Here is a 24,356-nt window from a genome sequence, read left to right as displayed (position 1 = left end):
ATATGCCCATAATTCGGATTGCAAGACCTAAGTATTGTCTTCCATTGTTTGTGCTATAAGTTTAGTTGCAAGTCGTATACTAGTACCCCTGTTTCATTGAATTTCTCTCTTCTGAAAAATTCTGCTGCTACCTTCTTGCTTTATTACTGCTTCCGTTGTTTATTTCAGAATCAAGTTTAGCCTTCTTTTTATCTAAAACTTCTACAAAGACCTAGATGACTACTTTTCCTTCATATCAAGATCTTTTAGAGTTTTAAATCTAGCAGAAGGTTGTTGTTATGGTCCGAGATCTGATATTATTTGCTACTGCAACTACTGTTATTGCACTTCTGAGTGGATTGCTGCAATGACTACTGCAATTTTGAGATTCCAAACTAGTTCAATATATATATATATTCGATCTAATTTGCTCATGCCTAAGGGTTAGCGGTGGTCCAGAATTTTTCCCCCTTGGTGAACAAGACTTTGTCCTGTGAGACGATTTTTTGCTGCTTGATCAGCTTTATTGGTGAATAATACACTGCTCTGTGGCTGCTACTTTTCCTTCTTGGGTTTCTTTTGTGCTCATACTTTTAAGATGCTTGTCACTGGTCATCATTAATTGTCCACGTGTAATGCTACACGTGAGGGGGAGAATGGTACCTTATTCTATATCTACTCAATATGTGCTGATGGATATTATTAGTGAAGATCTTTGCCCTCAACTTATGGCATTCTACAACAATATCATTACCTATCTTTACCTGTCTTGTCTTTTACCTTACCTACTTGGTCTGCAGTAACCCATACTGTTTTCTACCTTACCTACTTGGTCCACAGTAACCCATACTGTCTTTTACCTTACCTACTTGGTCTGCAGTAACCCATACTGTTTTCTACCTTACCTACTTGGTCCGCAGTAACCCATACTGTCCTTTACCTTACCTACTTGGTCTCAGTAACTCATATTGTCCTTTACCTACCTACTTGGTCCGTAGTATCACATACTATGTTACCAACTTGGTCCACAGTAATCAATATTGTCTTTTACCTACCCATACTTTACCTATTACTTGCCTTCTAGCGAAGCATTTATATGGACATTGGAGTTGCAATTTTGAAGATTTAGCGTGGACATGTCTCCCTACTACGGGCATTACGTGGATAGTGCTTTTTGCCTACCTACAACTTGGCTTCTTGCGAAGCATTTATTTGGACTTTGGAGTTATAATTTTGAAGATTTAGTGTGGATATTTCTCCCTACTACCGGCATTATATGGATAGTGTTTGATCTTGCTATACTTATGGACTTTGTTCGTCTTCAACATCATCGATTGTTCTCAATATTGGATGGTTTTATTGACATAAAGAATTAAAGTTTTTTTAAAAATTGGTGTTGATTATCTCCTGGGTGAAGTTTTCTTAGCGTTTATTGACATCTGCATTGCTACACGATTCAAGATTGGTGCTACTTTTCAAGTTTATTCTTATTGTGCAAGCTGAAGTTTTCTTTGTGTACACTCCAACTTGAGGGGGAGTGTTGAAGTATATGTAAATTTGGTAGTTTTACCGTTCACGTTAATGTTCACGTGAACAGTATTATGCTATTGTTTTTATTATATTTTCTATTTTTAATGTGGGAGTCTTGCTACATAAGTTTTGGGAGTTTTTAGAAAGTATAGTTTCTATTTTGGTGGTAGTTTCTATTTTCAGAACTTTCTATTTTAGGAGTTAGGAAGTTACTAAAGCTGTAATATTTTGTTTCCTTTTTCTAGAGGACAATTACTTGTCTCTCAAGTTGTATTAGATTCATTAGAAGCTATAAATAAAAGTGCTCTGTGATTCTAGACTCTTAAGCAAGAATCACAAGCCTCTTCTACTAGTTCTTCATCTCGCTTTTCTTCTTCTTCTTCTCTCTTTTCTTTGTTCAAGTTCAGCTGTTGTTTTGATTATTTAATGCTTGTTTTCTAACAATTTCATTTGTACTTCCATAATTAAATGTGATTACCTTTGCTGCAGATTCCTTTGCTTGGTGGGATTGGAAAAGATGGGAAAAAGAGATTGACTGGATGGCTCTTCAAGGGGTTAACTTGCCTTTGGCATTTACAGGTCAAGAGGCAATTTGGCAAAAAGTTTTCAAGGTCATATGAATACTGGATGATTCTCCTGATTTATCTCAACTTGTAATAACCACTGATTATTCTTTCTTTATTTATTGTGGTTTCGTATTGTGAGATCATCACTAGTGATATTGTTGGTCTTTGCAGGATGTATCCATCTATATCCTTATCTTTTAGTGGTTTAGATGCACAAATTCTGTGCAACATTGGACTTTGCTGTAATCATTTAAAATGCTGAGTATATTCAAACATTGTTTTATACATGACTGTTGATCTCTTTCTTTATTTTTTTTTAAGCTACAAAGTTTTCAAAAGGTTTAATCGATATCTTGCTAAATCAACAGATTTGACTTTCCAGCCCTAACTGACACTGTCTATTCAATTTGAACTCAATTTACCGCATCTTAGCTGGTTCTTTTGGTGATTAAATATGTCATCGCCAGAACCATGAGATTTTTTCTTTATTTATTTGGGGTGGGGCGGGGGATGTACAATGAGAAGGAAAAAGAAAGGGAAAGGAAATCTTAGCTGTTTATTCATTCAAAAAAGTTAATAATTCATCTTAATAAAAATCTTAGCTGTTTCTTCCTTTATTAATGTCTGTTATAATTTAACATGCAGATCAGCATGATGTTTCCAGAAGATGTCTAGCTGATGTAACCCCCAAATCATTGGTCAGTCTTCAGGATCTTAATCAAGTGAACCAGCAGTAAAATAGCATTTTGGTACCCTGCGATTGTAGGTTTGGGGCGGAATAGGGTGGTTTTAGGGTTGGGAATAAGGCCTATAAGGCTTGGGTAGGTCTAAGGCTCTACGGTTTGATGATTTCCACATCTGAACCTTTCTGTAAATTGAAATTCAGATCTGAATTTCAGATTTAGAGTTTAGAAAGTTAAGGCTTTTATTCAAAATTAGGGTGTCTAGCATTCTAGTGCTTTTGGGGAATGGGGACAGGGTTCGGCCAAGCTTGAATGGGTGGGAATTTGAGGAAAAGCAATCCTGTTTCAACAGATTTTCAATTTCAGAATTATTCCTCAAGCTAGGGTTTATGGAATTTAAGATTCCAAACTTTCTAGGGTTTTTATGGTAGGATTAGGGCTAGGGTTAAGGTTGAGTGTAGCTGGGGGTGTTGGGATGTTGAATCCAAAAGGGATCTAGATTCCGGTGAGTGATTGAAGACTTGTAGGTGTTTGAGTGCTTTAGGGTTTCTAAGGTTTGAAAGTTGAAGATGAAGTGCAGGTTTTTGAATTTTAATGATGGAATAGGGGCTGTGATGGGGATTGAAGGGTAAGGGAGGTGAGAGGGTATTGCAGTCCAAAGTGGAAGGGAATTGGGTATGGGATTTGGGAGTTCTACGGTTTAGAGGTTGGGGATGGGGGGAAGAAGGCAGGGGAGGGGGAGGGTTTCTCGGGTTGTGCCAGGCTTGGAGTGAAGGAGGAAGGAGAAGAGGGTTAGGGCTAGGGTGGGGGGGTGCACTTACTGGGTGATTGAAGGGGCTGGTTGTGAGATACCTGCAGGATTCCTTGAAGAGTCTAAGCTGCTGCAAGCCTCCAAGTGAAAGAGGAAGGGAGAGTACTTGATAAATTGCAAAAATTAGACAACACCTCCGCTGTGCGCTTCCTCCTTGGAACTCATGACTCCACCCAGATTCCTCAGTTTCAGTTTTTATACAATAATCATAATCTGATTTCTTACTACTGATTTGCCTTTATTTATAGTCTTGCATGAGGTTTTCCTACTAGGGCTCAACAAGGATTTCTATTCAGGCTGGAATTCCTTCTCACACTAGGACTCAACTCAAAAAACTAGAAGAGGAATTCTACATAAGAAATGCTAGACAAATAAAAGCTGTAAACTTCAAACTTCCTACCTTAAGAAGGAATCCAACTTGAAAATAGGATTTCAACTAGGACTCCTACTGTGATAGGGACCCTATCATATCTTGACAGACAAGGACTCAAACAACAAAGTAAAAATAGATTTGGACTCCTGAAGTTAAACCTAACAAGACCAAAAGGGACTCAAGAGGGGTGGTAAAATGACCAAATTGGCCCCCATGTTGTTGGGCCTTCCTATAGGGCTGCATGGTTTTGGGTGCTGCTCCTTCTATCCTCTAGGCTCCTGGGATTCTCTGGAGTTTTTTTTTTGGTGGGGGGGGGGGTTTCCCCTGGTAACATCACTAACTCAGGTTATTAGCTGGTTTTGAGTTGATTATTCCCTTTGCCTAGTTTCTGAACAGGTTCCAGAACTATCATAGGTAGTCTTAACTCTTAAAACTCTTAACCATATGAGAACCTGTGTGTAGTTATGACTTCTGTGTATATGTAGAATGCTGCACACTGTTGATATTCAAACAGGAACTAATTAGACCCAATAGATGGATTATATGTTCTGCCCTTTTATGCTTTGGCTATCAAAGTTAGAGTCCATCATTACTTTTGATTCCCTCCTTTCTCTTTTACAAGGAGTGTAGAGTATGACATAGCATAAGAATTTTTATTATTTAATTTGCAAGAATTCTTGTGAAATATGTTCCCACCATTACGGGGGTCCAGGTCTCAGTTTTTAGCCTGGTTTTGTAGGGTCCAAAATCAAGATGTGCCCTATCTTTCAAAGTGTCGACCCTAGGGCTGAAACTTGGGTTCAAACCTTGGCTTCCTTAAACAGAGACAACTTAGAGATTTTGGTCTGTCTTGACCCTTCCATGCTGTTGCCTCTAATTCATGGGAATAACTAAGTCAATGCCGTATAGTTTCCTATTTTGTTTTTGAGATTGTTACATCAGCCTGTGACCTCCTTGAAGGGTGAAGTAGCGGTGAATGTTTTTTTTTTTTGGATGAATAAATAATATAAATTACGAAAAGGGAAACAAAGTGGCCTTTAAGAGGGAGACCAAAGAGAAGAGATGAGGCCTCAGGAGACAACAATAAACCTGATCCTTGGGGAATCATCAATCAAGGGGAGGGGAGAGGTTACAAGCCTTAAAGAGACAACAAAGAAGATAGCATTCCAAATCATATCTTTGAAGCGGGATTTGGAAGTCCATCTACGAAGATTGTGCTTCCACCAAATATGATGGAAAGTGGCACAAAACACGAGCTTACCAACCCGATCACAAATGGTAGAACCTGAAAATTTTCTTAGAATCCAAGACAATCACTAGCAAAATTGAAGGAGTGGCTCGAGCGGGGCCAAATGAAAGATAGGGCTTTTTCCTAGATAGATCTGGAAAAAGGGCAAGAAAAAATGAGGTGGTCAAGGGCCTTTGAACCATTCCAACAAAGGAGACAACTTGGGATACTGGGGGATATGGTGGTTGCTAAGGTAGGATTGGGAGAGGAGGGCAAGATTAAGGGCCCTCCAAAGGGTAAGGGGATGACGGGCTAGTTTTGCAAGGGAATTGAGCCCCTTGACATTCCAAATAACAAAGTCTGACATTTAGACCAAAGTAAGGGGGGCATCCATATTGCTGCTGGGGAGAGGGCAAGGGGGTTGGATTGGGGAGACTCACACAGGGGGGAGCTGAGAGGGGAAGGGGTTTCAAATAGGTCAAGGTCAATAGTTGACCTAGAGGAAGGGGAAACAGGATCAGGAAGAGGTAGCGGCTTAAGGGGGTGGACAAAGGGAGAGAATAAGGGGAGAGAGAGTGATACGGGAATTCTTGGATAATAGGGAGTGGGTGTTGGGTTGGGGGGGGGTGAATGTTGAGTCTTTTGTAATATGAGGTATAAGGGTAAAAAGTTCTCTGTGAAATATGTAGTGTTGTCCTAACTCCTAAGTCCTTAGGGCTTTACTGTTCCTGTACTCCATCATTATTATAAATATTGGTAGACCGGTGACCATTGAGAGACGTCATAATTCCCAAATCCATCATGTATCAGAGCTCTAGGAGAATTGACTATGGGATTCTCAAAGCTGCTGCCTGATGTGAACTGGATCCAGGACCAAACAAAGAAGGCCCAGGGAGGTTACTAGTACTCTGTGGCCCAACCAGCAATCCAGGGAAATTCAGCCAGCATAGGGGGATTTTGGTCATTTTGTGCACCCCTTGTCCAATCCCATGATCTACCCAAATTGTAATCTTGTTAGGAGACCGTGTCTATCTTTATTTTGTTATTTGAGTTAGTCTTTGTTAAATTTACTAGTATGGTTAAGCGTCTAATTACAGTAGGATTCCTTTAGTTGGATCCAATGTGTTAGTAGGATCCCTAAATCTACATTTTATCTTTGAATTTGGTTGAGTTTAGGACAAGTTATTGAAGAGTCCCAGTTAGGTTAGGAATCCCTTCTTACAAGGAGACCATATCTACTTGCTTTTTGCAATTTTCATCATCCTGGGATGAGCTATGACAGAGTCCTTGTTTGAATGAAAGTCTTTGGTCCAAGACTCCAAGTAGAGTCCTAATTAAAATCACCTTCTAAGTTTGAGCTCTAGTGTTAGTTCTTTCATGTGAGGCTATAAATAAAGCTTCTAGCTTGAAAAAAAAATAGATTTGATGAATACTAAAATTGGAGATTGAAGATTGAAGGTGGAAACGAGTGGGGTCGTGGGTTTTCTCTGGAAAGGAAGACTTGTGGCTGTGTGCTTATAAAATTCTGTAGATTTCAAGTTCTTCAACCTCCCATCTTCCCCTACAGAAAGCAAGTTTAACTCTACCTCTGCCCCAACCCTTCTTCCTTCCCTTCCCATCACAGCCCCTATTCACCATCCCCTCTTTTTTCTGTATCTCCTTTTTTCCTGCGTCAGCATGGTAAATTTCCAGAATTCTCAAAACCAGAATTTTGCCAAATCCCTAAGCCTTAGATCTTCCAAACCTCTTTCCTGTTACCCTCCCCCATTAGTAACTAAACTCGTCTCCCCCTCCCTCACCTTCGATCCCAGTTTTCAGCCCTTTCCCTTCTCCAAAAACCCTAGTAAAACCTAGTTCATCTTTTCATTCAAACCCTGGAAACCCCATCCCTACTTTCATTCGTTACTTTCAGGCCACTCATCCAAACCCGAATTCCCTTTAGGATTGCCTTCCCCAATGGTTTAGAATTGAATGATTCAACACTAAGTTCTATCCCTACCTGAACCCTTGCCAACCCATTCTAAAACCGTGGAATCTTCAGATAAGTCCTAACCTTACAACTGCAGGGCACTAAAGCCTAGTTTTACTGCTGGTTCAATTGAATAAGATCCTGAGGGTGGACCTATGTTTGGGGTTTACATCAACTACTAAACCCTAGATCCTTGTTTCACATTGCATTTCCACTGCCTTTTCTATTTAAAGCTTACACCACTCTTGAACAAGGACCATGTTGTCTTCCGTATTCAAAAAGTTGACAATGTTTCAAGAATTTTGGGGTGACCAAATTGAGATGGTATTTCTTAATGAAAAATGCAAAGTTTAGGAAATCTTGAGCTTTGAAATTTTGGTCCAACTTATGCCTTGTTTCATTGACATTTTGATTATTTCAGTTTATTTCGGCATTTTACGCTGCAAAATGGTGAAGCAAATTTCAGAAAATTTTTGTAATGTTCTAGCAAAATATCAGTATCTCAAAATTTTGGTGTAGCCAAATGGCTTTCCAAAACAAGATTTAGTACTATGGTTGTCAAAATTTCGGTGTGGCCAAATGGCTTTCCAAAATTTTGGTTTTTCCTGTAGAAAGCATTGAATACTAGCTTTTCAATCTTTGTCTGATGCTTTTCCTGTTCAAGTTGTATGATCTATGTTTGTTTTAATGGAATGTTGAAATTTTGATCCTTGATTAGGATTTAGTGTTTAAATAGAAGGTTGTCACTTTTGTCTAAAGCACATTGTTTTCGATGACAGAATTTTAACGTCAGTGAGGAAGATTTGAATGATTTCTATGGAGGACCAGCTTTCCTAGCTTGGTCTCGTATGGGCAATTTACATGGGTAGGTAAATGTAAACACGGTTTGGGTTGAACTTTTTTATTTTTTTTACTTCTTAATTAGCTTGATTTTGAATGTATGAATTGAGTAAAATTACTCTGCTGCTCCATAGCTTAGTCTTGTTGGAACATTTATTGCAAACCCATATCTTTCATATAGAAAAGCCGTGCTTTAAATGAGTTCTTTTCCAGTTTCTTAGGAGTTAGGAGTTGGTTGGCCACTATATTATTATAACTTCAATCGACGATATACTCACAAAATAAATGGCCAATTTGTGATCTTTGGAAACTTAAAACTCAGAAATTGTTGAAGGATTGAAGACCCCAATCATGAGTTAGAATTTACTGGTTTTGAATTTTCTTTTACATGACTTGCACACTTGGTTTTTAAATCTTGTTTTCTATTACTGGTTCAATGTGTATGGCTATTAATTTTGCCCCTTCCTCTATCCCCCATCTCCTGGGCTGCCAGTGGGTCTCTTGTCTCCCATAGAGTAAATCCCTTCCCCTGGACACATTCCTGATGGCTCTTTGAGGCCTTTCTCTTCCTGTACTTGCTCTTGGACACTTCGTTTATTGGACTTGCCTAATGGGTCTAGTGGGCCTTTAATTCATTCGACCTCTTTCAGGCCATCAATTATTGGATCAGCCCTTAAGCCTTTGGTTGCTCCAACCTCTATCAACCCCCAGCCAGTAACCTTCCTCACTCCCTTTTTGTTTTCACCTGTTGTGACACCAGTATCCTCCTCATCTGAGAAACTGCACTTCCATTGCATACTTCTTGCGCACAAGTATGTTGATTTTTCCTTCGAGTATGAATATCAGAGATCTTGCCCCTTATTGTTAACTCTGGTTAGAGATCTTTGGTGTGATTGGCTTTGGTTTGGTTGGTCTTCTCCTCCATTAACCTTTCTTGGTCTGTTTAGCTACCGCTTTTCTCGTTCTTTCTTGCAGGCCCTTGCCCTTGTTGGCAGGGCCTTGTGCCTGGCTCGTGTTGTTTGTTGCTTCACCTTCCCCTTCTTTAATGCAGTTATTTGATCATCCAAATTTTTTTCAGTTTGATTCATCTATTTGAGTCATGCATTGGAGAGCAAAATGTGCCTTATTTTTGGTTAAAATTTTTATTTCATTATTGTGGCTTTCATATTAGTTGTTTGTGGTTCAAGTTTATAATTATGAGACCAAAATATCAAGATAATTTCCTTTGTTAGGAAAATATTATTACTGAAAAATGATATCATGACAACTTCCTTTGTTATGAAGTGGTGGCTGGATCAAGTCCTGTCAACTTGCAAGCAGTGGGAGTTGACATATCAATTCCTACTGCATATGATTTCACTGATTTTTTATTGCAGCTCCAGACAAGTCTATGGGGTCGAACAAGTCAAAAGAAATGAATTTTAATGAGAACCTTATCAACAATCCCTGCTTGAGGCTTGTGAAGAATCAAACCAATGACTGATTTAACCACTATGGCGATACACTCCTTTTGTGCTAATTAATAAAATAAGTAACGTTCGTACTTTGTACCCTTAAACCCTTATTTGTATGACTTCTGAGTGAATTCCTCGACCCCCCTGGGTTCACTTGACTCCTAAGGCAGGTGGAGTCAGAAGGCTATGCATGAAGTATGTACGTATATCCCGAGTTAAGTGTTTAGTATAAATGCTTTGATCTTGTGTTGATTTAGTTGTCTATGTAGCTTGGGAGTAGTAGCAACTAGTTGTTTGGAGTTTCCTTTCCATAAGTAAGTTTTATTCAAGTATGCTTGTCTTCTCAATTTGTGCTTCTACAGTTCTACTACCAATAATTTGGTACCAATAAGGCCATATGGATTGTATTAAGGCTTTTTCCTTTTTTTTCTTTCTTTAATTTTAGGCCTTCGAGGCCTTGGGATTATTCTACTACCATCTTGCAGGCCTTGGGCACTGCCTTTGTAAAGGAAGGGCCTTGTACTTGTCTGCTGCCCGCTTCGGTCTTGAACTTTTTATTTATCACCCTGAAGGCCTAAACCCCCCTCCCCAAAAAAAGAAATTATGTACGGGTCAGTATATCTCACAAAGTCGAACAACTTAAATGATTTTTGGAAGTTGCATATGGTGTTTAATGTTACGGGTTTCTTTCTGAGGGGATTAGTCAAAGAAACTTAGATTTTTGGTACCACAGATGGGGTGGACCTCTTCAACAGACCTGGCTGGATCAGCAGTTGGCTTTGCAGAAACAGATACTATCAAGGATGATCGAGTTTGGAATGACTCCTGGTATGATTGGTTTTAAAGTTAAAGAAAGTTGCATATACTTTTTTCTTGTTTTTTTTTTTTTTTTTTATTCCTCTGCGATATCTGATAACAGTCATGCTAGTAGGTCATTCATCTAGAGAGACACATTGAATACCACCTATTCATATCAGAGTCTCTAACATGTTCAACGATTTTTTTTTTTTTTCAAACATGTCTCCTCGAAATGCGAAATTTGATCAATACATGGTATTAAAAAGGATAGGGTAATTTCATTTGGATCCCTTAAGGCTTTTCCAAGTCATTTTTAGTTCAAAGAATACGAGATTTTGCATTCGCCTCCCATGTGGTATCCAAAAAAATCAATTAAGGACATATTGTCATTTTTATGACCAAAACACCCTTAGAATTTCTGTTCTTCAACTAGTAGCATATTCAGTTAGAAGCTTACTCCAATACGACAATATCAAATTATTGGTACTTCATACCTCTATTCAAGATCTGGGTAAGTTGAAGAAAAGAAATCGTATGATGTAAGGGCATTTTGTCTTTAATTGATTTTTCTAAATACCACAGGGGAGACAAATGCAAAGTGTCATTTTATTTGGACTGAAAAGTGACTTGGACCAACCCTCAGGGGTCCAAATGAAAATTAACCATAAAGATGCTGAAAAAGGGGGGGGGGGGCATGATGTATGTAAATGGTCAAAAAGATTTGGTTTGATCATTGCTTCTTAATGCCAAGTTCACCAACTAGTTGTTCCTTGGTTCTCAAGCATATAATGGAGGCCATATTGAATCCCATAAAATTTTATGAATTTGAATGAAAGGGTTGTTAGTTGGTTGGAGTGTTTACATTATCGTAGTTTCTGGTTATCTTAAACGTTCTCCAAAAATATTAGTGTGTTAAAATGGTATGTGTTAATATTTTCATGGCCAAATTTGGGAAAATGTTGACAGACTGGTGATGTCATAAGTAATTTGGAAACAGCACTGGCAGTGGGTAGAAGTGCCTACATTACCATAGTTTTGTGTTTCTTATGGATTTTCTCAGAAAGAATGTATAAGCAAGAAAATTTGGTACTGTTTATTTCTTTTTCGGGTGTGTATATAATTAATAGCTGGACCCAACAAAGGGGAGAAACAAAAATGGTTTTTTTTTTTTTTTGGGGTGGGGGGTGGGGTGGAAATGGACACACAAGGAGAGGGTGGGGGAAGACCAAAGAACACCAAGGTTCAGTCACAGGCTGAGGAGGCAACAAGAGAGATACTTCTAAACCCTAGGTAACACTGTAGTGTTAATTTTGTATAGCACAATTAGGGATAATGATGACAAATTGTGGTGATTCACTCTTCATTATTTTGGTTCCCTAGTCAGTTTATGTCAATGTTATATTATTTGTTAAGCACAGGGATAGGCATTTCCAGTTTTGGTGTTTGAGTTTGTTCTCTATATGAAGTTTGCAAAGGGCTACCTTGTACATGAATTTCATTAACAAAAAAAAAAAAAAAAAGCATAATTTTATTGAGTGATGATATGCCATGGGTGAGAGATCGAAATACAGTTTGGTCATTGGTGTAATAGCTGAGAGATCTGAGTCTGAAAGAGACAACTGTATTCTTCCACTCTTTGGTTTCTCCTCTTTTTAATTTTTATTTTGTTATTCTAATATTTCCTGCAAATATGAGAACCAATCCAAGTATTTACTGTTGTTGAACCTGAAATTTGTGATCCTCTTCTGGGCTGCTAGTAATTTATGGCTGCTCTACATTGCATGGAATGTCAACTATTGCCTTGATGCTAGAGCTATTCATCTTACTGATTTGGACAGTAAAGGCATGACCTGCTGCTTTGAGTCCATGAGTTCTGACAAGGTCATTAAATGCAATGATCTTTGCTTGCGATTCTTGGCATCGATGAATGTCCATTTAAGCTGTCCGTCTAGTTTCTTTTCTTCTTCTTCTTTTTAGTATTACCATTATTATTTGGTTTGTGTTCTTTACATGTCATGATTGACTATCTGTTCAAAACTGATTTCACAACCTACTCCTCTTTTCCTGTAAAATTATTTCCTTCTTTTACTCCTCGTTTACCTATTTCATTTGTAAAGTTTATGAGAATGATTCTTCATGTGCTTGACTAAAAGGGGATCATTAGATTTTTCAAAAATGGAAATGAACCCCAATGAGTTAAGGCTTTCAGTCTCCGGACTTTTTTTTTTTCGTGATATGATGGAAGTGCTGTTTTCTCGACTAGTTAAACCATATATTGTTCTCTGATCAGGGAAATGGTCTGCTCTTGCTTGATCATTATTAGTATTCTGTGTGTTACGGAAAAGTTTTTTAACTCATTGTAAATTTTCTATTTTTCTCAGTGCTTCCATCATTCTCTGGTAATGTGCCTGCTGCATTGAAAAGGATATTCCCTGCAGCAAATATAAGTAGACTTGGAAACTGGTGAGTTACTTTCCTTTACGTGGGATTGTTGTCTTGGTTCCATTTCTGAAGATAAATTTTGTGACATTATAGGGTTTATTTATTTATTTATTTTTATTTTAATAATTTTTATAAGAATTCTTATGAAGATTGTTTGATAAATTGGACTTAATTATTTGTTAGATGGTTTAAAGTGTTGACAGATTATATGGATAAATGCGTATCAGTTGGTCGACTTTTTTTTTTTTGGATGAATAAATAATTATATTAAAGAAGGAAAAGGGAAACAAGGTCTTTAAGAAGAAGACCGGAAAGGAGATCTAAGACCCCAGGAGACAACAATGAGCCTGTTCCTCGGGGTATCATCAACCGGGGGATGGGGCATAGCTATCAATCTAGAAGAAACATCAAAATAGATGGCATTCCAAATCTTGTCTATGGATCAAGATTTTGAGGTCCATCTCCTGAGGTTGCGCTCTCACCAAAGGTGGTGGATACAGGCACTGAACACTAGCTTGCCAATTCGATCGCAAATGGAGGAGCCAGAAAAGTTTTTCAGGATCCAAGACCAGTCCCGAGTAAACCCAAAAGATCGTCTCGAACAGGGCCAAATGGTGGCAAGGGCTTTTCCCCACATGGATATGGAGAAAGGGCAAGAAAAGAAAACGTGCTCCAGGTCTTCCAAACCATTACAACAAAGGGTGCAGTTGGGGTTGGTGGGGATGTGGCGGCTGATAAGGAAGGATTGGGTGGGGAGTGCAAGGTTAAGGGCTCTCCAAAGGGTGAGAGAGTGGCGGGGAGAGTCGGTTGATATTTACCTATATATATTTATTTATTTATTTTCCCCCTTTTCCAAAATAAAATAGTATGTATTGATTGGCATTGTATTGTATTGGCTGATAAAGACCAATATGGTGCGACATAGTACAATATGATTGAAATATATAATGTATTTTCAAGGTTTTGTGAAAGTATCAATACCTATGGGTATGTATCAGCTTTGATACAAACCCTTAACACTACATACCAGTATAGTTGGTACCAATTAATATGCATTGATACAGCCATTAAAGGCTCTACTTTTAGATAATGACCTTGTTCTTGAGATCAGAGATTGAAGTAGATTTCATAGAAAATGCTTGATTTATGTATTCTTTGTTTTTTAGTCAAAAAAGGAACTTGATCTATGTATTCAAGTCATGGTTTTTAATCTTACTTTTGCAATATACAAAAATATATTTAGGTCAAATAAGTTTGGTAATGCATAAAACATGACCTTGCTAGGATCTGTACTCAAATTGTTGTAAGTCTCTTTTCTGTTATAAATTGGTGTCCAGAAGTTATTTAATATATACTATTTTTTGGATGAATGAAATAATCATTAACCAAAAAGCCATCTACTTTGAGGTCTCTAATAGGCTCCTGTCTATCCCCCCACCCCTCAGGTTTGGACGCCAAGGAATGGAACTATTGTTGTCTCCTGGGATCTTGGCTTTTCCTTAGTGCGAAGTAGCAGATTGTAATACTTTCCCCCTCCCCCTTCCCCTTTTGTAGATTCTCTACCCCCCCTTTTTGGGGTTTTAGTTAATGTTATTTCATTCATCCAAAAAAAAAAATATATATTGAAGGGGTGAAGGGAACATGTAAAAGGGAAGAAAAGGGGGTGGGGGATGACAACACGAGTCAGAAAAAGAGAAGAGTCGAGACCCCAAGAGACAACAATGAGTTTGTTCCTCGGGATGCCCAAAACAGGGGGTTGGTGGATAGATTGGAGTCTAGTAGACACATCAAAGTAGATGGCTCTCCAAATCAAGTCTAGACATCTGGAGTTGGAGGTCCATCTTCTAAGGTTCCCCTCCCATCATGAGTGAGAGATTAAGGCACTAAACAACAATTCACCAACCAAATCACAAATAAAAATACTAGTTAAGTGTCTCAGAAACCAAACTCAATCCTCGGAGAACCCAAAGGAGTGTATAGAGTGGGGCTGAGTGGTGATAATGGCTTTCACCCACAAGGAGTGGGAGAAGGGATTGGAGAAGAAGTGGTGGTCAACATTTTTGGGGCCATTCCAAAGTAGGGTATAGTGTGGGTTGACATTTAGGTGGCGGTGGACAAGGAAATACTAGGCTGGGGCCTGGGAGGCAAAGGTTACAGGCTCTCCAAGTTGAGAAGGCATGATGGTGAATGTGTCTTTTGAACCAAACTAGGGGGTACCAAGCAACAAGGGGGAAGGGGAGCGGACAAGGTTACACGCGGAGGAGGTGGAGAAGGAGCCAGTGGTAAAGGGGACCCAAGTGGTGTGGTCTCAGTCAATAGGGTATGAAGAGGGAGGTTGGACTAGACCTGGGTGATACTCTTTTTTTTGTTGGGGGGTGGGTGGGGGTGGGAGAGAGGGGAATCCAAGAACTACTAAAGATGAAATTCGAGAGGGGTGAGTTTGTGAATTCGAGAATTATAGACTTTGTGGGGGCCTGGGAGACTGTGAAGTGAGAAGTAGGTGGAAGCTCCATTAGCAATTTGGTCGGAGATTACGGTGAGAGCAGGGGGTCTAAGGAGGAGGAGCTTTAGGAGCTTCCTTCAAACCCAAGATGGGTTAGAGGGAAGAGAAGCCGTCCAAATGGAGTCATCTCTTAGCAAGTAGGAGTACACCAAGTTAACCTAGATGGAATCATTTAGGTTGGTTTTGAGGCCAGAATAAACCGATATATGCTGGTTTTCGGTTAAAATTGGGAACACTTCAACCATGGTTTTGACAGTTGGTATCAACCCTTGTATGATGTGTTTTTTATTTGATTTCTTGCTTCCTAGCTATTTAAAGCATAATAACCACAATGCAACTGTTATTTTTCTGAAAAAAACCACTGAAAACTTATCATTCAAGTATACTAACACATGAGAGGTTCCAAGAAGTACAAACTGTATTGCGTACAACATAGAATCAGCATACATTAATTTTTGATAGAAAATTACATATAGAGCATGTCAACAGAATACAATAATCAACTACAAAGTCCCAGGCTTCAATTCAAAGTTGAGTGCTTGGTTGGAATTAGTGTATCAAATGTCAGCGATATATCGCCAAAACTCGGCGATAGCAGCAGCCTCCTAGCAATCCGTTCTTTGATTGCCTTCCTTCCCTCCCACTCGTTACCCAGAGCCTTGAATTGAGCATTGTTTTGGTGCTTAAGGCTTCTTCACGCAAGAGTAAGCCTTCTCGTCTTATCTTGGAACACCGCCAGTGGTTGTTCAACGTACCCTTGAAAGCGCTGTAAAGGATGCTGCACTTAACTGGCTTGAAAGGGTTGCAAAGAAGAGGGCATAACACTTGGTAAGGCTATCCATTCTATGGATGGTCTTGTGAAAGCCTTTTTAATATCTGTCAAAGATGGAATATCAACTTGAGGGGGCCTAGGACCTCTTTCAGGTCTTTAGTCGGGGATGGGAGGGGTCATATAGTCTCGTTTTCCGTCTCATAGATTGGCCACATAAGCAATATCCTTCGTTAGGTGTGTTCGTTGACCACCCCTGATAACCAACCCTAAAGTGCCACTTATTAATCAATCTGTGGTTGTATGACACCCCTAGTTGAATGGGGGTGACATAACATCCGTTGTCGACATGAGTTTGACCAAAAGTCGACGATATATTGCCAATAAACTAGCGATATATTGCTAACCTTCGAATTTTTGACCTTTTGGTCGATTTTTTTACCATTGCACTCATTTTTTGCCATTTTCGCTCTCTTCTCCAAAGCTTCCCCGACCTTCTCTCTCCACCTAGGCACGTAGAACCTCTACAAGCTCGACATAATGTGAAGCATGAGCCATACTCAACAGGATGACTCTATGTACTTGCCTACATTGTTGTACTTTTGTAGTAGCATTGTATCTTGTAATTGTATAATGAATTGTAGATTTTAGTACTTCTCTTCACTAGTTGTGTATTTGTGTTCTTTGCATGTTTACATTGGTGACTTTTGTAGACTTCTAGTTTTGTCCACATACAACCGAGCATGTGTCGATCAAGAACATTGGTTTAGGGCAAAATAATGCTCCCAGTGTGTTTATTGGCCTTAAATTAGGTTACACACCAAAATTCAAGCCAAAATGACCCTAAATACCCCCCAAAATCGGGGTCCATTTTTCACCGACACATTGCCAAATGTTGGCAAAATGTCACTCTGTTGGTGTGTCGACAGCCACTGACACCCGACATTTGGGCGACATTTTGAACTTTGGTTGGAGTAAGTGGATCCATCCTTGTCTATTGTAGTACTCGACTTACTGGATGAAAGCTGCCTATGACATGTCATGCCTAATGTGGTCTTTGAACTGATATATTGTCTCTATAGGTGTGATCATCAACATAATGTAAATACCCCATCGTAGAAAGTGTCATAAGGGTAAATACTCCGTACCACACCCACTCTTGGAACTGACTAGACGCCGTCGAGCACCAGGTTCCAAGAAGAAGAGAAAGCTGAAGAACAAACTCCTTCGGAAGGTCATGCCCGCCGAAGACATCGAATCTTAGCCAAACTAAGAAAGACCCTTAGCTGGTTGTGATGGTAGTGGTACTAATAGTTACTAAAACTGGAACTGATGTTACTCCAAAGATGCAGTCCACAAATGATGCCCCTTGCCCATAGGCTCCATCACCATAGTGTCTTGTTTGTCCATACTCCATACGTATATCCATATGCATACTATGTACTGCTGCCATCATCAGAAGAATAAGTAATTATAGCATATGCTTGCCTATGTCCATTTGGATCATATTATAGCAATAATATGCATTTTTCCATTGTCCTGAGACTAGGAAACAATGAAGATGGTCTCCAATATCTAGATCCACTAGGCTCATCCAAGCTGATGAATCCAATGGAGCCGCCATGCTTGCCACATCCATTTGAGAACTGTTATCCTGAGGTCCACACCTCCAACCATTGCAAAAGCTTTATGTACGTGGTGACTCCTATGGCACAAGCTGAATCGGCTAATGCTCAATCAACGTTGGTGCCAGTGGTGCTATTGTTATCTCCTTGTGCTACGGTTAAGAACTCGCTTTATAACTGTTGGTAGGCTAAGAAGGAGCACCACGATGTGGTTGAGAACTCGCTTCGCGACTTTTGTTAGGCTCAGATGGAGCAGGTGCTTGAGCACCACTATGACCATCATCATTTCCTCCCTAGGCTAGTTGAGTGGCATCATCATCAGTGTTAGAAAACTCTAGGTTAGCTTCGCTGTTCATTGATGCACCAGGTGTTGCTTGAATGGATGGGTAGGCTGTGTATGCACTCTCCCCTCGGTGGCCAATAAATCATCCACATCAACCCCCATCTCCTTTTCAATATGTCTATTGGGACGACCTCTCTCCTCATCCAGCAATAGCTCTTCTATATCCTTGACCCACTAAAACAAAGGGTTCTCATCATCATCATCCACATCAAATGTGTTGGATGGCTCGATCGTGTTATTGTCTCTCTCCATCCGTTGTCTAATGTGACATTGCCTCAGTCTCATATTGTAGTGCACATAGACACGGTCCTTTGGACGCTTTACACCTAATTAATTGTGTCTCTTCAACTGAATGAGGTTGAAAGCGCTCCAGTTTCGCTCACACCCAGTGGCAGAACATGTATGTGAGAGCACTTTACAATCAATCATAGATAAGTTGGGTGAGTCAGTCCCATATTGTAGCCACCACTCATTTGCAACAAACATATGGAATTTAATTAGTGAGGTCATAATGTCATACATAACTTAGGTAACTAACTAAAAATATAGGAGATAATGATATATATGGGTTTGGATTACCCCCAGAAGTGGTTTCACTTGCTTATATTGTCATTGAGTGATTGAAACTCCCAATGGCATCCCTAAATGATTTCATCTAATATAAATTATGAATTATGAAATGAAATAATAAACCTAAGGTCACTAACTACTAGGCACTAGTGCTCTCACAAATCATAGTCTCACCTTTAAGTTGATGATTGCCTATTGGACGAATCTATTTCCATCCTCTCCACTATAGACTGGATGGCACTTATCAAATCTTGCCTTATCCCAAGCATGTTTTTATAGAGGCACTTGGGATTTAGATAATATATTGACAAGGAATAGAAAGGAATAGTTTGAGAAACACAATAACATAATGATAATAAATTGAAAATCAAATCTACTAGATTTATAAACTCACTAGCCTTATGTAGTGGATGTTGCAATTGTCCAAGTTTCGACCTTCTGAGAATGGGAATTTTAGGTCGAAACCTAGGAAACTTTGTGGAAACTTGAGACTTTTTCTTGCAAGTTTCGATAGGTTTTAGGTAGTATTTTGGAGTGGGACTTTGCATACAAGTTAATTAGAATATAAAGAACACATTGACACATGTATTTTGCTAAAAAAATCAATGTAGATAGATAGGTCATTCAGAGTAGCATACTTTAAAATTGGGAATTTAAGCCCAAACACACATTACCTATAAACCACAAAACACAAAACCACCACTCTAATTTTACCCTAAACACATATTACTTATGAATTAAGGAATCCCCAACCATTAGAAATTTTTTCCGAGTTAAAAATAAATTTTTTTATAATGAAAATATTAATTATGATTAATTATTAAATACATAAAAAATCAGAAAAAATAGTAGCACACTTAAAAATAAAATCCAACAACATAGGCTTGTAAATCTAGCTACTGGAGACAACATATATTAAATACAAAAGAACCAACATCATTTGAGCATGAAACAAACAAAATAAATATAAAATTTTAAGTATTTTTAGGATAAAAAATAAAAAATAGTACACACTTCAAAAATCAAATAAAAAAACATACATTTGTAAATCTAGCTACTAGAGACAACATATATTAAGTTCAAAAGAATCCAACTTCATTTGAGCATAAATCGAACAAAAAAAAAAAGGTTTTTTTTTTTCTAAATAAAAAAAAAATAGTGGCACACTTCAAAAATCAAATCCAACAACATACATTTGTAAATAGCTACTAGAGACGACATAAATTAATCTCAAAAGAATCCAACATCATTTGAGTATGAAACAAACAAAACAAATTTTCTAGGTATTTTTAGAATAAAAAATAGTACCACACTTCAAAAATCAAATCCAAAAACATACATTTGTAAATCTAGCTACTAGAGACAACATATTAAGTTCAAAAGAATCCAACGTCATTTGAGCATAAGTCAAACAAAAAAGATCACAAAAATAAAAATATAGTAGCACATTCAAAAACTAAATCCAACAACATTCATTTGTAAATCTTACTACTAGAGACAACATATATTAAATTCAAAAGAATCCAACATCATTTGATGATGAAACTAAGAAACATATATAATATTTTAGGTTTTTTAAAAATAAAAAATAATGAATAGTTGCACACTTAAAAAATCAAATCAATAACATACATTTGTAGATCTAGCTACTAGAGACAACATATATTAAATTCAAAAGAATCTAGCATCATTTGATCTTAAAATAAGGAAAAAACTTTCAGTTTATCTTGCAAAAAAAGCTTGAAAAAGCTTGAAATAGCCACTAGGAAGTATTAAAATCACCAAAAGAGGGAAGCGAAATGCTTAAAATGAGACAAAATCAACCTAGAAGTCTTGAAATGGGGCAAGTCTTAACTCTGAGGTTCTGCATTTGTTTCTAATGAAACTTCATAGAGTTTTATGTGAAAGAGATTATTTTAAGTGAAAAAAACCCACTTGGCCAAACCAGATTTTGACCCAACTGAGGAAATTTCCCTTGTTTCGAGTAGTTTCGACAAAATTTTGCAGGTTTCCATTGAAACTTTTGATTTAATTTCGGTATATCCAAGTTTCGTTTGGAGCTTTTCAAAATGGAAAATTTGCTCAAAATTTTGCATGTTTCGAAGGAATTTTGTACTATGGTTGCAATTGTTCTCCCATCTCTATCCGGACAATTTTGAAGAATTTTTTTTTATTACGCCTTGGGTAGACCTTTTGAACTTGCTACTTCATCTTGTCAACTACAGCCCATATGTGTGGTAGTGTTGGTCTTCTTTGTTGATCTATCATCCTTTGTACAATCACCATAGGTTTAAGTATCTTTACTACAATCCTCGCTGTATCCCAAAGTGTCTCTTAGTATGGTATTTTGTGTTCTCCTCCTACTTGGGGTTGAAGCCTTCCTAGTCAAACCATTGCTCTGATAAGCTTTGTAGTGCAATCGAATTGGTTACAAACCTAGCAATGCTTGGTCTCACCAAGTCACTCCTACACTGGTCCCTCAACAACAGTAGTGTAAACCTATGGTTATAAATGAAGGTGTTAACTTGTTGTGCTTGGTCCACCACTCGTTTCACAATCTTACATTGACCAATGTCCTTTAGCAACAAGTCAATGTAATGAACACCACATAGAGACTAAAAAAGCTTATAATTGGCCAGAAAAGCATGTCTAAAAAGATCTTTTTAGTAGAAGCATGTATGTTTTTAAAAATAGGAGAATATTAGTAGAAGCATGTACGTAAAACTTGGGGTTCTCCATCATCTTCATCCCAGCCATTCTGAAGTTGGACTCATTACTTGTGACAATTTGGACATATGATCCACTCCAACCTCCACCACCACTTCCTTCAACAAATTATATATGGATTTTGCATCCTTCTTCTCCTTGGATGCATCCACTGACTTGAGGAATAATGTTAGCCCATTATAGTTCAACATGAAATTAATGATAGATTGTGTAATGAGACTAGTCCAACTATCATAGATAACACTATAATAGTAACCCCATAGTGACTCCCGAAGCCTTCAAACCCTTAATGTATGCATTCAGATCTTCTTTATGCTTTCGCAGGTATACATTGTTGAGCTCATGTGGGGTTAACCCCTGCGAGCCTACGCACCACTCCCAACCTTGCTAATCTCATCAAACATATCCCTATAGTAGGGACCCTGGGTTGCATTTGTTGGAATGCGGTGGTAGAAAGCCCATTTGAGGAAATCAAGCCCCTCTTTCTCCTTCATACTCCCCCATATATGCTTCAACTTCCTTTGTTTGTTCTCTGACCTCCTAAATAAGGTAGGATTTGTGCTAAGAATCTGTGTATTTGGATTTGTGGCTGCTGATGATAAAGCTTGGCCCCATGGGGGTGGGATGAGTTTTGGCTCCTTCTCATGGGATGGGATTTGTCTTGCATAAACTTTGGCTCTCTAGAGGACCCTCTGCTGCCTCCTCAAATCATCGAGCCTTTGTTGCTCTTTGCTCATCATTATAGCTCTCCTCATCTGCGTTGCTACCCTTGACTCAAAAAGTTCATACTCTCCTAGCTTTAGAAGGTCATCTTGGCAAGCATCCTTGAACTTCCCATGTTGTACTCTCTTCTCGTTCCCGCTCCTCATGTGTTGTGCCTTTGCCTATTTGATCTCTACAAGCACGTTTGGGCATCCTCTGACATTCTTATCTCCCCCATCTAGATGCCACTTTAATCTAATGGCCCCACCTCCGCCTATCTATTTATTCCAATAGTTACACTCAAACTTCTGCTTATCTGCTGTCAATGGCCTCCCATGTTGCCAAGCAATATCAAACATCTTTAAAAGTATATACTTAATACAAGAAATACACATCAAGTATCTTGAAAAACATTATAAAATCCAAAAACTACATACATGCTTCTACTAATATTCTCCTATTTTTGAGTATAAACATAAAATAATTAGTTTTTTATTTTTTAATTTTAGAAAATATTTAATAATTTTCAAATAATTAAAATAAATAACTAATAATAGAAAATTCAATTCAACACCATCACAACGTAGATCGGGGGATGATGTCGTACATACACTAAATTCAATCCCATACATTATGTATACATATGTATTTTTTTGAAAATACATAATTTAGAAAATAATTGTTAAAATCAGAAAATGAAAAAAAACACTAGCATTATTCAAAAAATAAATTTAATACCACATAATTTTTTCGCTAAAAGGATCATTATATTAAGCGAAGAAGAAATATTAAAAATACATCAATTAATACCGTATAAAGAACCAACCTCCCTTACCCGCAACACCTGTTGCCCCCAATACACCCTTCCTCATTGGTTCCTGCTCAGATTAGAAAACCACTAACTTATAAAACGAAATCTAGGACGTCTAGAGGCATCCACATCAAGTTCATTAAGGATTGAAGCTGACCAAGGAATGTTAATATCAAAAGTTTCTGTTCTAGCTGCCGAATTTGCCAAAAAATCTGCCACTGTATTAGTTTCACGATAGCAATGTGAAATCTTCCAATCTATAGTCAACAAATATTCTTGTAACTCTCTCCACATATGAAAGATATACCAAGGTATTTTCTTCTGCTGTATTAAAGATATTGTTGAAATACAATGTTTGGCAGAATGGCTTATTGATCCATGATCTCAAGCCCTTTATTTATAATAAAGAGGAAAGTAGACTATTACAAGGAATAGAAGTTTACATGAATGCAAACTCTAATTTAACTCCTATACAAACTCTTATTAGACGCCTAATAGAATCCAACACTCCCCCTCAAGTTGAGGCATGGATATCACACATGTCCAACTTGACCAAAAAAGTATAAAACATCTATCCAGGTAAACATCTGCAATTTGATCTTCAAACTTATAGATTGCGTCTGCCTTATAGACTTCCATTTGATTTGTCCTCATCTTTACTGCAACTTTATGTCTCCAAGGAAGAACGCCCAAGTAAAAAAGTAGAATCTTCAAATGTTGAGAAGACTAAATTTCTGCACAAATCTGAGGGAAAATATATTTTTGGGGTAACAATAGCTAGGGTAAAATAGCCAAAGTGAAAGTTTTGATTTGTAGCAATGTTAGATCTTTAAAGGGAAAGTTTGCCAAGGGGCAATCTCCAAAGGTAGGGGAAAATTTGTCAAGATAAATGACAATCTCCAAAGGTAATAGAGATCAAGTTCTGCAAAGGTCAAACGACAAGTCTTTTGCAAGGTTAGATCTCTGAAGGGAAGATGTCAAGTTAAGGGGCAAATCTCCGGGGTTAACGAGAGATCAAGTTCTGCACACCAAAAAGATAGATCTATAGCAATGTTAGATCTCCAAAGTGGAAGATTGCGAAGGTAAGGGACAAACTTTCTAAGGAGTAGAAGATTGCGAAGGTAAGGGACAAACTTTCAAAGGTAACAAAGATCAAATTCTGCATAAGGAAGTCTACATGAAAGGCTTTGAATTGTAGACATCTTCAATCTCCCCCTCACGTGTAGCGTTACACGTGGGAAGATAATAACAAAGGAAATTCCAATGGGGAAACTTGAAGAGGAAGAAATTGTAATGGTAAGATAAAAGTATCAGGAAAACAAATATAGAGAAAATGACAAAATTTGAAAGGGGGCTGACCGAGCCTACGGTGCCACTAATGAAGGTCTGATATTACCGAATGGATCGGATTAGAAGATGTAGTCAAAGCATAAGTAGATCCTCCAATCGGCTCGAGCAAATAAAGTCCATTTACCACGACCAATCTCCTTCCCCAGATCCTAAAGTAGCTAGGTAGGAGTTGGTAGGGGCAGTAGAGGAAGCAGTGGTTGAGGCTGTACCGGCAGTAGAAGACTGCATAATACGTCGCAGAGTAGCGAACTCCTCCCCGCGAAAAACCAACGTCTGCGGGGGG

The 24,356-nt window shown here is 38.2% G+C and overlaps 1 protein-coding gene across 1 annotated transcript in view; it reads left to right on the top strand.

Moving 5' to 3' along the window:
* Positions 1-24,356, top strand: part of LOC149001675 (alpha-N-acetylglucosaminidase-like) — a 92,792-nt gene that overhangs the window by 18,876 nt on the left and 49,560 nt on the right. Inside the window, exons 4-7 of the mRNA XM_089136841.1 lie at positions 1,999-2,120; positions 7,919-8,004; positions 10,167-10,261; positions 12,613-12,694. Coding sequence (XP_088992967.1) covers positions 1,999-2,120; positions 7,919-8,004; positions 10,167-10,261; positions 12,613-12,694 — 385 coding nt within the window. The remainder of the gene's footprint in view (positions 1-1,998; positions 2,121-7,918; positions 8,005-10,166; positions 10,262-12,612; positions 12,695-24,356) is intronic.

The sequence above is a fragment of the Hakea prostrata genome, chromosome 10, assembly GCF_041222555.1.
Source record: "Hakea prostrata isolate BN-2017 chromosome 10, UWA_Hpros_2, whole genome shotgun sequence".
In the NCBI taxonomy this organism is placed as follows: Eukaryota; Viridiplantae; Streptophyta; class Magnoliopsida; order Proteales; family Proteaceae; genus Hakea; species Hakea prostrata.
The sequence above is the reverse complement of the archived record's forward strand: the minus strand, read 5'-3'. Positions and strand labels throughout refer to the sequence as shown.